General features: G+C 41.9%; 1 protein-coding gene across 1 annotated transcript; it reads left to right on the top strand.

Annotated features, from left to right (window-relative positions):
- Window positions 1-945: 945 nt before the first annotated feature.
- Window positions 946-9,100, top strand: LOC143333844 (dynein axonemal assembly factor 8). Its single transcript, XM_076752207.1, has 29 exons — window positions 946-1,026; window positions 1,136-1,240; window positions 1,344-1,475; window positions 1,571-1,687; window positions 1,785-1,887; window positions 2,041-2,152; window positions 2,227-2,469; window positions 2,895-3,036; window positions 3,108-3,203; window positions 3,407-3,564; window positions 3,649-3,817; window positions 3,911-4,018; window positions 4,155-4,299; window positions 4,463-4,742; window positions 4,842-4,948; window positions 5,091-5,245; window positions 5,446-5,572; window positions 5,725-5,860; window positions 5,952-6,112; window positions 6,307-6,591; window positions 6,783-6,836; window positions 7,078-7,241; window positions 7,330-7,501; window positions 7,621-7,715; window positions 7,795-7,909; window positions 8,281-8,495; window positions 8,599-8,684; window positions 8,775-8,844; window positions 8,992-9,100. Exons 1-29 carry the CDS (start codon window positions 946-948, stop codon window positions 9,058-9,060), a joined length of 4,002 nt encoding a protein of 1,333 aa, XP_076608322.1. The 3' UTR covers window positions 9,061-9,100.
- Window positions 9,101-11,319: the final 2,219 nt, after the last annotated feature.

The raw sequence follows: 11,319 nt of genomic DNA, 5'->3' as shown, positions 1-11,319 counted from the left end.
ATTTAAAATGGAAGCAACTAATTTTAAGTTAAAGCCAATACGCTGTAAGTCACAATTTTGTTTATCATTTATGTGAATGGGCTGGTTGAACAAAAGTCTGACAAACATGACAGGCAGGAGGAAATATGTGCACAGCTCAGACAGTGAAATGTCTTCCAGTTTGTTGCATATGTGTATATTGTTTTGGTGTAGTGAAGATGCGTGTTTTTACTTAAAAAACACACTGTACACATTACACGGCGCAATAAATGCTTTAAAATCTGTGTGCCTTTACATTTTTTTTTTTTTAGCTCCATGTAAGCAGGGAGTTACCTTTCTGCATCCAAGGAACAGATAAACTTTTACTATACACAGCACCACTTCGCTCATGAATTAGAAAAATGGTAAAGTTCCACAGAAAATACATAACAAATACAATGCCATGAAAATATATGTTACATTACCTTCAAGTCACACACTCACGGTCGACGCAGTCCAAACATTGGACGTGGTGAACAACGTAATTTTAGCACCATGGCTAGCCAGCTAAAGTTAGCTTGCCGAGAGCACTACTGCATTTAGCACAACTTAAGTTGCGTTTCAGTAGGTCAGAATGCTATAAATTAGCCCGTCATCCAGTGGATTTACCACGTTACATTTGTACAGACTAACATTACTGAGCGTAACCTACCTCGAACATGTCTCTACATCACTCTCTCACACACAGCTATAGCAGAGGAACAGGCTTATCTGACTTTTTTTGTGTTTTCATGACATAGTTAATAGCGACATTTCTGACAGCACCTGAAGGCAGCATTGTTGACCATGCACGTGTTGACAGAAAAGTTTTCCGTTACCAAGAGTAACCAAGGATCTTCACATAATGAACTGCGGCAAACAGCGGAAACGGTACATAAAAACTAGTGTTAACTGTCTTCCTTGGAGGCCTGTTTCTGCCTGTTAGTGATGGACATGAATTATTCATCATATTCAATTCTGGAGAAAGTGAAACCACATTTACCGACCATCGACTTCGATTCTTCACCCGTATGTTTTTTTTTTCTCCCTAAAAATATGCTAACGTCTGCTAACTGACAAAAAACGTACACACGGCGTTATTTCCAATTGTAAGTAATGATTCCTCTCAACGTTACAGTCCGAGAATGAGGAGATTATCACCATATATCAAAGACCCGCTGGTCTTTCCCTGGAGGTCCCTGAAGACTTTGATTGTCTTTCAATGGATGATGATGACCCAGAGGTTAGTTCATTATGACTATCTCATGAGTGTTAATGGTAGCCATGTGAGGAACCCTGAACAAACATGCCTGGTAATCATTGTGTTTCTGTGTTTTCTCGATCAGGAGCTGTTGAAACCTGTGCCACAGACATACTGGTCTGAAGAGACCTGCAGCCAAAGTGTGAAGCTGGATGATGATGAAATTGTAGAAGTCACTGCTGCAGCTCAGTGGAGTACACAGCGCTCTGATGTTAAGGTGGGTCATATTGATCTACGGGAGAGGAAAGCGCACCAGTGTATCATGGTGAACACTAAATATGCACTCTTTCCTCTCCTGTTTCACCATTAAAGGCAGGTACATGCGGGATAGGTATTGTGGAGATGAAAGAAGCCAAGCTGGATGCCTCTGAGAAGCCAAATGTGGACAGCACAAAAGCTGATGAGGGTTTTCCTGTCCTCTCATTTGCGGTGAGTTTGGGAAACTTCCTAAAAAAGTTAGAGACAATCATCACCAGTTATGGTTAATCCAGGTAAATATTCGCCAGATGCTACACTCTTGTTTCAGAGGCTTGACCAGTGGGATTTGGATGTTGTCCTCCAAAATCTGAAAGAGGATGGGTTGTCCCTGCAGCAGCATGTGTCAGCTGAACCTGCGAAAATACATGAAGGTAAGTAAACACCCATCACTGGAGATGTAGTGAATGATTGGTGATGATGATGATAAGGGTTTGTGGATGATTATGTTGGGGTTATGTGTTTAATACTTTACATTATTAATTTGATATATTGTGTCATAGTTTCAACTCAGTTTTTGTTCATAGATGGTGACAAGGACAGGTCTCAGACAGATATAATGAAGAGACTAGTTGCTCTCTGTAAAAGCCAGTCATCTAAGTCGGTGTCAGAGCCTGTGAAAAGTCCAAACCACATCAGGTAAGTCATACCACTGCTCAGGTTTTGTGACAAAAATTCAAAGATAACAATAATAATTACCTTTTTTCATGCAGACATAATAATGTGTGGAATAAATCATCAGTAAGGATGGAAGCAGAGCTGCAGTGCAGCCTTCAGGAGTGTCCCACTGTGTATATTGACCTGCGTTGCCCTGATCCTTCAATAAAAGCACCAGGAGGGTCTCTAGATCTTTCACCAGAGTCCAAGTCACCAGCCAGACCCAACACTCACCAGGAAACACCACCTGCAAAGAAACCCAATCTGACAGCGCATACTGGATCACGGATGAGGGACCGGTACAGTAAATACTCTGCTTTAGAAGTTGCTATGCTTCAGTCCAGCACATTTTTTAAAAATCCACATTGTCTCTGCTTCCAGGGAAATGACTGGCAAGAGTATGTTGCTTCAGAAAATAAGGGAGATGAATAGAACTGGGAATAAATATCCCAATAAATCTACAGATCCTCCATATTCAGTGCTTGGGAATGAAGCAGAAGAACGGAAAGTGAAGCTGCCCCAGCCTGAGTCTGCATGTAGCCATGACTCGCAGCACCTGCGGGAAGACAAACAATCATCAGGTGTACAGTTTGAGCACAGAAAAATTCAAAGCCCACCAACAACTCAGCAAAGTACAATCAAAAAAGCAAAGCAGCAGAGGTATGTTTTTTCTTAACTCATTCAGCACATCATTGACAATAAACATGTATTTTAACCATGACAGCTCTTTTGTTAGTGACCAACAGGGACAACAAGTTCAGCAGCAACAGCAGCAAATTCTTAAGAAACTGGAAAAACATCGTCCAACCAAATCTGTTAATCAGAAGCAGCCAGCTGCAGAAAGAACTGATGTTCTTTATGATTTTGTAAGTTTGGCAAAACTGAAAATTTACAGCACTCAACAAAATGGCCGACACTTATAATGACTTGTTTTCAGGAAGCATCTCATCTACAGTCTATCAGCACACTACCAGCAGATATTGAAAGTCAGGGGTGCATGCTACTGATCGTCGACCTCTCCAGTCCTGGTATGGTTGGAGACAGAGCTCATGGCAGGAGAAAACATGTGTGTCCAGCTGCTACTAAATCACACATCTACAACACTTTAGTGGCTTGGTTTCTGTCTTTGGTTAGTGAGCGGTGGCTTCTCCTTCCCGTAATGTGAGCCAATGTTTGTTATTTGTAAAGCTGAGTTCATGCTTCACTATGTGGGGGTCATTTGTTAATGTGTATTAGGTTGGCCCGAACCCACGTCACGATGAAGATGAGGCTGGTGCAAAGGTCCCATTCTGGGTCGCAGGACTTCAGCAGCTGTGGACAGAGGATGGACTGGCTTTGCATGTTTTAGCTGTGGCTCGTCACTGTTATGCACCAAGGGTGAACAGGGGAAAAAAGCAAAACACTTAATCTTAACAATGTCTGATGATCTGAGCGCTGACCCTGTTCTTCTTTTTGTTTGTTTTGCAGAAAAGGCACAGAGACATCCACATGCCTTTCTGTAACCATGTCCGCAGGTTCCTCTCTGAGACTTCACTCACTCTGATTGCTGAAAGAAACAACTCACTGGACCAACAAGCCTTTGCCTCATGCATCCATCTGCCCTCTTCCTATTTGAATTGTTTCATCTCTGCCACTCCCAGCAAAAAGGTGGTTTGCTTCAGAGACTGAATATATATTCACGCACTTCGATGATTTTGCATTCTGCTGACTGCATTCAGTTCCCTTGGCCTTGTATTTCAGGTTATAGATAGGACATTTGGTCCCAGTCCAGGGTTTTACTGGCAGACTGTGGAAACTCAGGAGCGTGTTTGTAAGGCGAGAGAGACCGCGCTAGAGCTGCACACAGAGGTGAGCACCTTGCCCTTCAGAAGTGTACTTTGCAGTAGTCGTTGTTCAACAGCTTGAATCAGAGGCATAGCAGTAAAGATGGAGAAACTGAATGTGAAGTGAAAATGTGTTAACTTTTCACTCTTTTTTGTTGTAGGTATCAGTTGCCCTGGGGTGCAAAGCTTTCTTCCTACATCCCCTCATAACACACTACACCCTCCAGCTTGTTCTCGAGGCAGGACTCGATGTGTGTGGTCTGCGGCTTCTTTATCCACCGCAGAGGTTCCTGAGTGAGAGTGCTGGTAGGACATGACGAAAGCCATCTGCTCATAAAATACTCAATGACTCTCCTTCTGGCTCACTGGTCTGATGTGCATCCTGGATCCAAGTGAGGCCTACGGCCTTTGTCAGTGTCTTTATTGAGTAAAAATAGTCTTTAAAGAACACTCTCCCTCTGATTCGTAGGTGCTGCGCCAGTCGTCCAGAGAACTGACGAGACCTGCCAGCCTGTTCTTGCCCTAGCTGTTCGGGGTCCGCATGCCCACTCAGTTTTGAAAGATTTAACTTGTTCCTTAGATCCTCTGCTGCCCAGAAGGACAGATTCGACTCCTCTCGGCCCTCTCCAGTGTGGAAGTCAAGAAGCTCCACTCCTCCACTCCCCTCGATTGGCCACTGAGGTCCACAGGGAGCTGTGCTTGTGGTTTTCTGGAAGACTTCAAGGAGAAAGTGCACACAATTACAACCGGTTTGTAGTTTACAGTCAGACAGTGCTGTCCCTTTTTTACTGTGTTTTTTCTTTTACTCTAATAGTGGTATAATCAGTCACCCTCACTTTTGTTTGTAGAGTTCTACCTTTGGATGACAGAGTCAGAGGCAGCCTGTTCAGTTTAAGCAAATCACCTTCCTTTCTGTGTGCTACAACAAAAGGTACTCAACAAAGGAGCCAAAACTGTCACCAGAGGGAAAACTGGCTTGTGTCCACATTTCATTTTCAACTTTCATCTTCACTGTCCCGGGGGAAATTTTATTTGCAGGAAGGATCAAAGATTTTTTGCTTGAGTGGAGCTGCTAATCCTTCTCTGTCCCTGCATAGCTGACTTACTCCTCGTGGTGTCGCCTGTGATTCCTCCATGCTGCTACGGCCAAATTTTGGCTGTTTGTGAACACAGAGGCTTCAGTCTGCAGGGGCTGCAGAGGCTGCAGCTTCAGAGCAATGGAGCTGCAGTCCTTGGACTCCCCGACCAGCAGGTAGAACATCAGGATACTCAGTCAGACTCCAGATGTTCAGAGGAACAGTGTTATGATTAGTAAATCCTTGTTTGCAGCAAATGTATTTCCAAACTGTGGGTCAGCTATTCTGCTGTTTATGTCTAAGGTATCACAGATTTCTCCTTATACTTCTGTATTTTTCATCACAGTCTTGAAGCCTGTGTATTTGTTCTCTCCAGGCACTTGTGTTCTGCAGTCCATATATTGTGACCCTGGATCAGCAGGAGGTGGAGCTGCCCTCTCACTGTCTGGTGTTGTTACTGAGGAAAGAAAATGCGATGCGCCACAGTGTCAGTCTGCCAGCAGGTCTGAATTCCATCTCAAGTTATATCTGCAACACAAATCATCTCCATGAATGACACAGGAAGTAAAAATTTGCATGTAATGATGTGAAAAGTCTGTATTGTCAAGTTTTTCTTTGCCAACAAAATAACCTCGCAGTTGCTGTATTGTTTCAGCCCTAATGAGAGAATTTGAGGCAAAAAAGCTTCTGGGTTGCATCCACTCCAGACTTGATGGTGTTCAGACAGTAGAGCCAAGCTTCTGTTTCCACACTGTGTCTTACAGCAGTAACTTGTTCCATATCTTTGGTAAGTACTGTGTGTTCACTGTCAGTGAAGAGTCCAGCAGATGCTCCTCTGCTGCAGCCCTTAACATTTCTGACCTATATGTTCTTTTTAGTTAGGCGTATGTGGGCAGTGCCAGATCCCTCCAGTGTGATCCTGTCCCATCACAAGTGCTCATCCAACCCAAACATGGAGCAGGTGGTGATTTTGACCTTGTGTGGGAAGGACATGAGCCAAGGCCTGAGCCTCCTACACAGAGCACTGACAGGAGGGCCAGAAGGTGGGTGAGGTTCAGCTGTATTTCTGACAGTGCAGCCTGTCCTGGGCTTTGGAACTGGAGGTGACAGTAAACAAACATTTGTCAAAAACAAATACCAGCCAACACAGTTTAATGAATGAACAAAGTAGTATGTGAGTGAATTATTTCATCAGAATTCTCTTAACTTACCCTTCCTCCTCACTTACCACATGTAGGATTCGAGCTGCTTGGCCTGAAATGTCTGCCCGCGTTAACCCGATTTCAGGCTCAGGAACTGAGTCCATATGAGGTGGGAGAGCAGCTCTGCCACAACAGCCTATACAGCCTGATGTCCTCTCCTGTCCTGGTGTGTGCTCTTAGAAGGGTAGAGGCTTTTGTTTCGCTGAGGAACCTCCTACCACACGACTACCCTGGTAACCTCAGTGTCCTGATGTCACCCACACCTGCAGTGGCTTTCAGACAAGCCTCCCTCTTCTTCTTTGAGCATGAGATGATTCCTGGTAGGTTTATTGAGTGCTGTATTAAAAAACATGTGATCAGATACCAAGTCTAAAATCAAATCTCTGAAGGGATGGCCCAGTTTGAAGTATTTGAGCCTGTCACAACATTTAAGGAGAAATAAGCAGATAGCCTTGAATGTGTACTGTGTAAACTGGAAGTAGGCACATCACACCACTTCTTTCCCCTGCAGACTACAGAATAACCCCAGTTCTGAAGTTTCAGCCCCAAAACTGCAGTACAAAAGGTACGTGTTTGATATTGTCATGGGAGTGATATTGAAAAACAGCTACACCACACAGCACACAGTGATTATATTTTATAATGTAATTCATCATTGGAGCTTTTTTTATTGTAAGAATTGAACTGATGAACATGCGACACAGAATTGTTCGTGATAGTGCCAAACAATGACGATTTAATGGCTTTGAATATACTTAAAATATACTTACATATGAATCATTGGTGTAACAGTACTGTCTGTTCAGATCCACAGACGCTGCTCACTGTGTGCCTGTTCAAGCCAAGAATCTGGAATCACACTCTGGCTCAAATGATCCGCACGCTCCGGCTGAGCGGCCTCACACTGGTGGGCCTGCGTGTAGTGACCCTGGACAGAAGCGACGCTAGCTCACTGCTGCCTGCAGAAAGTGTAGCTGAGAATGATTATGTGACTGAAAAATAAGCTTTCCTTTCATGCAAAACATAAGCCTTGACAATTCATACAGTGCTGTGTGCAGGACCCCTCGGACGTGGAGGCCCATGTGGACTACATGTGCTCTGGCGCCTCACTGGCGCTCTGCCTTGAGGGGGAGAATGCTGTGAAGAGACTGCTGGATGTGCTCGGCCAAGAGGACTCATCCCTGTGGACGACCTGTCATGGCATGGCTCATTTAAACCATGGCATCTATGGTCAGTTTCTTGTACTACACGGTGGTGCACATACATGAATATGCCACAATGCTAACACAGATACACTTGCCTTGCCTTGCCTTACTGTATGTCTTAAATGTTGCCAACCAATGTTACAGGATCAGGCTCAAATCAGAAAGCAATTCAGGATGTGAAGAGGCTTTTTCCAGAGGGGCTCTGCTGTGCTGAGACCAGCACAATGAGACAGGAACAGGTACACCTGCCACACACAGGACTTGGTAGATGGGTTGTGCCTCTGACTGCCTGTGTTTATGCTTTGTTTCTTATGACAGATATTCAACATGTGCTCAGACCCTTTAGCCTCGGTGGAGCGTGAACACAGCTGCACACTGGCCTCTGTGGCCCAGGAAGGTCTGTCACCTTTGATGGCATCAGGACCAAATGGAGGTTTGGACCTCTTGTTTTAATTTCAGACAATTACATGTGTTAAAATGTTTGTTAGGAGGATTACTTTAAAGTATGCAGAACAAAGTATGCTCTCCATTCAAGTTGTATTAGTGGTGTAGTCAGATCAGCAAGAATGCACATTTTCCTGAGTATATCATAACACTCAACTCAGTTTAAACCCAAAGCAATGAGCATTGCATGGCTCAGTCCTTTCTTAAAGCAAAATGGGTCCCTTTAAATGATTTAATCATTTATTGTGACTTTGGCAGGGACTCTGCTGGAATGGATGTTGAAACATGACTCAGTTCCAGATGACCTTTGTAAACCATGCAGACAACAAATGTCCTGTTTTGCTTGTTTATTGGTTCCAGGGTCCCTGATACACAGTGCTCTCTGGCAGACAACCTGTCTGCTGATACCCTTAAACACTCCACCCCTCAGCCAGATGCCATCCCAGCTGGACATACTGGAGCAGCTGCTGGGGTCAGGCTGCCATCTGGTGGCAGGGAGGATGAGCAAACTGGATGATGAGCAGAAGAAACACATTGCTCAGACACTGAAGGTGTTCTCAGGAGGAAATGAGAGGGTGAGAGGTTTGGCTCGGATAGAAGTTGCTTTAGAGCTCACTTTTGTACAAATAGAGCAATCAGCAGCTGATTGCCCCTGCTGCCTCCTGTGCCTTTTTATAGATGGCTCATCTTTCAACGGCACCCTGCCTCATCATGGCTCTGCAAGGCGAAGCGGTCGCGACCTGCTTCAACTCGATCCTTGAGAGGTGAGAATAACTTAAACCTACTGTGCAAATATGTAGAATATTTACAGAAAAATAACTTTTTCCTGTTCCCTGCACTTCTCCTTATGCTAGCATTTACAAGGAGAGGCCAGACTTAGAAAAAGTGGGAGAAGCAATCATCTACCCTGAGAGCAAGAAAGAGGTACATCATGAATATAATTTATCTTTCAAGGACTTAATGCTTAATAGATGAATTAGGGATTTAGCTGCTCTATTAAGATTTAATGAATTCTTATGAAATATTGTTTTGTTTTTCGAGTCACCTTTGCACTTGTGTTCTCTCCTCCAGGCCAAGCAGCTGATATGCTACCTGTTTGATGCCTTGTCACCTGAGAGCTGTCATACCATTGTGCCATGAAGTTCACATGGGTGTACATGTGCAAGCACATTTTCCAAATGTTAAGCTCCACAAGTTTGCATTTTAATATGTGTACTCTGAAAATGTAATTTAGAATTACAGTTGTTTAGACTTGTTTCAGATAATATTACTGTTTTTCAGTCCGCTGTGATGTAATGTTTTTCTTTTCCCTGAAAGTCACCTTTCCCTTCTGGTGGCCACTTACATTTTGAGGCACAAGCAGTATTTCAACACCTTTATTCTGTCAGTTCCATGTGAGACAAAGAGCATTCACACATTTCAGATGAAAAATTATTTTAATTCTCAAGATGATAAAAATAATTTTGTGAACTCTGTAAACCATTGCATAACTGTAGTGTAACAATTTAACAAGTGTTAACAAACTAGTAATACACTACAGAAAATATGCGGTACACAATCCTCAATGTAGAAAAGAAAAATCTAGTGTTCTAAGACTTGCACCTATTTTTGTGTTCACAACACAAAAAATACGAATATACCAACAGAATTATTTCTACAATTATCAGTAGAGAATTTCCTACATATCCATACAGCTTGTCACAAAATAAGGGACATGTTTTTTATAATCTATAAATAATGTCTAACCCCACTGACATTAAGCAAATAAACCCATGAAATGCAGTTTCCTCAGATTTAACACATTCTCCATTAAATCACTGTATTACCCTGAGAAAAACACATTTCTTTCCTTATATATCCGCATTATGCTGACAAATAGAAACTTGAAAACTTGCATTTGTTTTAGTTCTAATAAATTTTATTGAATAGCAGTTCACAACTAGATGCTACATCATAATGAATTAACTGCGCTCCATAATATCCAGTGACCTATTCATTGAATATCTAATTTAGAACAATACATTCAATATTTCAGGGCTTAAATGTTAAAATAACATTTCTACTGAAATTTTCTAAAGTATATGGAACAACTGGTTCCACATTCAGATTATTTACTTTTGACAACACTTGTTGTACTAGTATTTTACTTAATTTGAACAGCTCCATACATCATACTCATATACATGTACAAGATTGCATAAATCTTCAGGCTCCATTTTCATAATATTAAAAACAAAAAGACAACACAACAACTAACAATAATGCAAAATAGATTAAACTATTCCAATGCAGAGCATAATGATACATCTATTACAGTTCATTTACAAGATTCTTCCTATTTGGTGCTTTTCCTTACAAACAATTGAGTTTTTGGTGCCAAATGACTAATTGAGATCAAAATTGTGTGTTCAATGGTTAAATATTGCTGTTTTTTTTTTTTTTTGAACGGTATGGCAAATACAGACTGAGACAGACTATTATCAGTCAAGTTATAACCTTTGCTTCCTGCTGTTGAACTGGTGAAATAAATGTCATCAGATTCACCTTTTATCCTTTCAGCTCAAGTGGCCTGAGTGTGCGGGGTCATTTAGCAATCACAATGTGGTCCACAAAGATATTGTAAGGCACTAGAATTTTGATTCTAATTAAACATGTTATATTTTGTCATCTGACTGAGAGCAAACGCCGTCTCAGTGACATATTCTCAAAACCAATCAACATCATGTAATTATTAAAGGCACAGATGTACTTGAAAGTGTAATTGGTCAGCCAGAGATAAATTTAACAAATATCAAGAAAAATAAAGAAATGCAAGCAGTGTTTACCAGGAGAGTGTTTGTTTCATTCCTTTTTAGAAAACTTGAATGATTGGGGGGGGGGGGGGGGGCAGACCACTAGAGAGACCGAAGGCCAACAACAACTTATAACAACAACTCAGTTTGAATTATGTCTGTATCTGCCATAAATATTTGTCACAATCATCATCTGTCCCCTGTAATTTTACAAAAAAAAAAACAAAAAAAGAAAAACTAATTTGGACCACGTCTTTAAGAAATAGAAAACAAAGAGTCAGATAGAAAGAAAGCACGTTACAGTCACTGCAGGCCTATCATAACAGCATATAATGCATAACCATCAATTTCCAGACTGATTGAGATTATGTAATTAAGCAAAATAATAAAAAAAAAAACTTCAGAACAGTAGCTGTAGTGAAGTTCATATGGCCACTTCAGAAGCACAAATGTCACACCTTTGACATTCCTTCACTGTAGACAACAATTAAACTGACACTGAATCCTCGCTTAAGGTCAGCATGTGCTAGCCAGTATTGCACAAACCTGCCATAAACGTCAATGTATACTGAACACAAAATCAAATATACAAATACACATTTTGTAA

Source organism: Chaetodon auriga, chromosome 16 (assembly GCF_051107435.1).
Source record: "Chaetodon auriga isolate fChaAug3 chromosome 16, fChaAug3.hap1, whole genome shotgun sequence".
Taxonomy (NCBI): domain Eukaryota; kingdom Metazoa; phylum Chordata; class Actinopteri; order Chaetodontiformes; family Chaetodontidae; genus Chaetodon; species Chaetodon auriga.
Note: the sequence above shows the minus strand (reverse complement) of the source record. Positions and strands in the feature narration are given on the sequence as shown.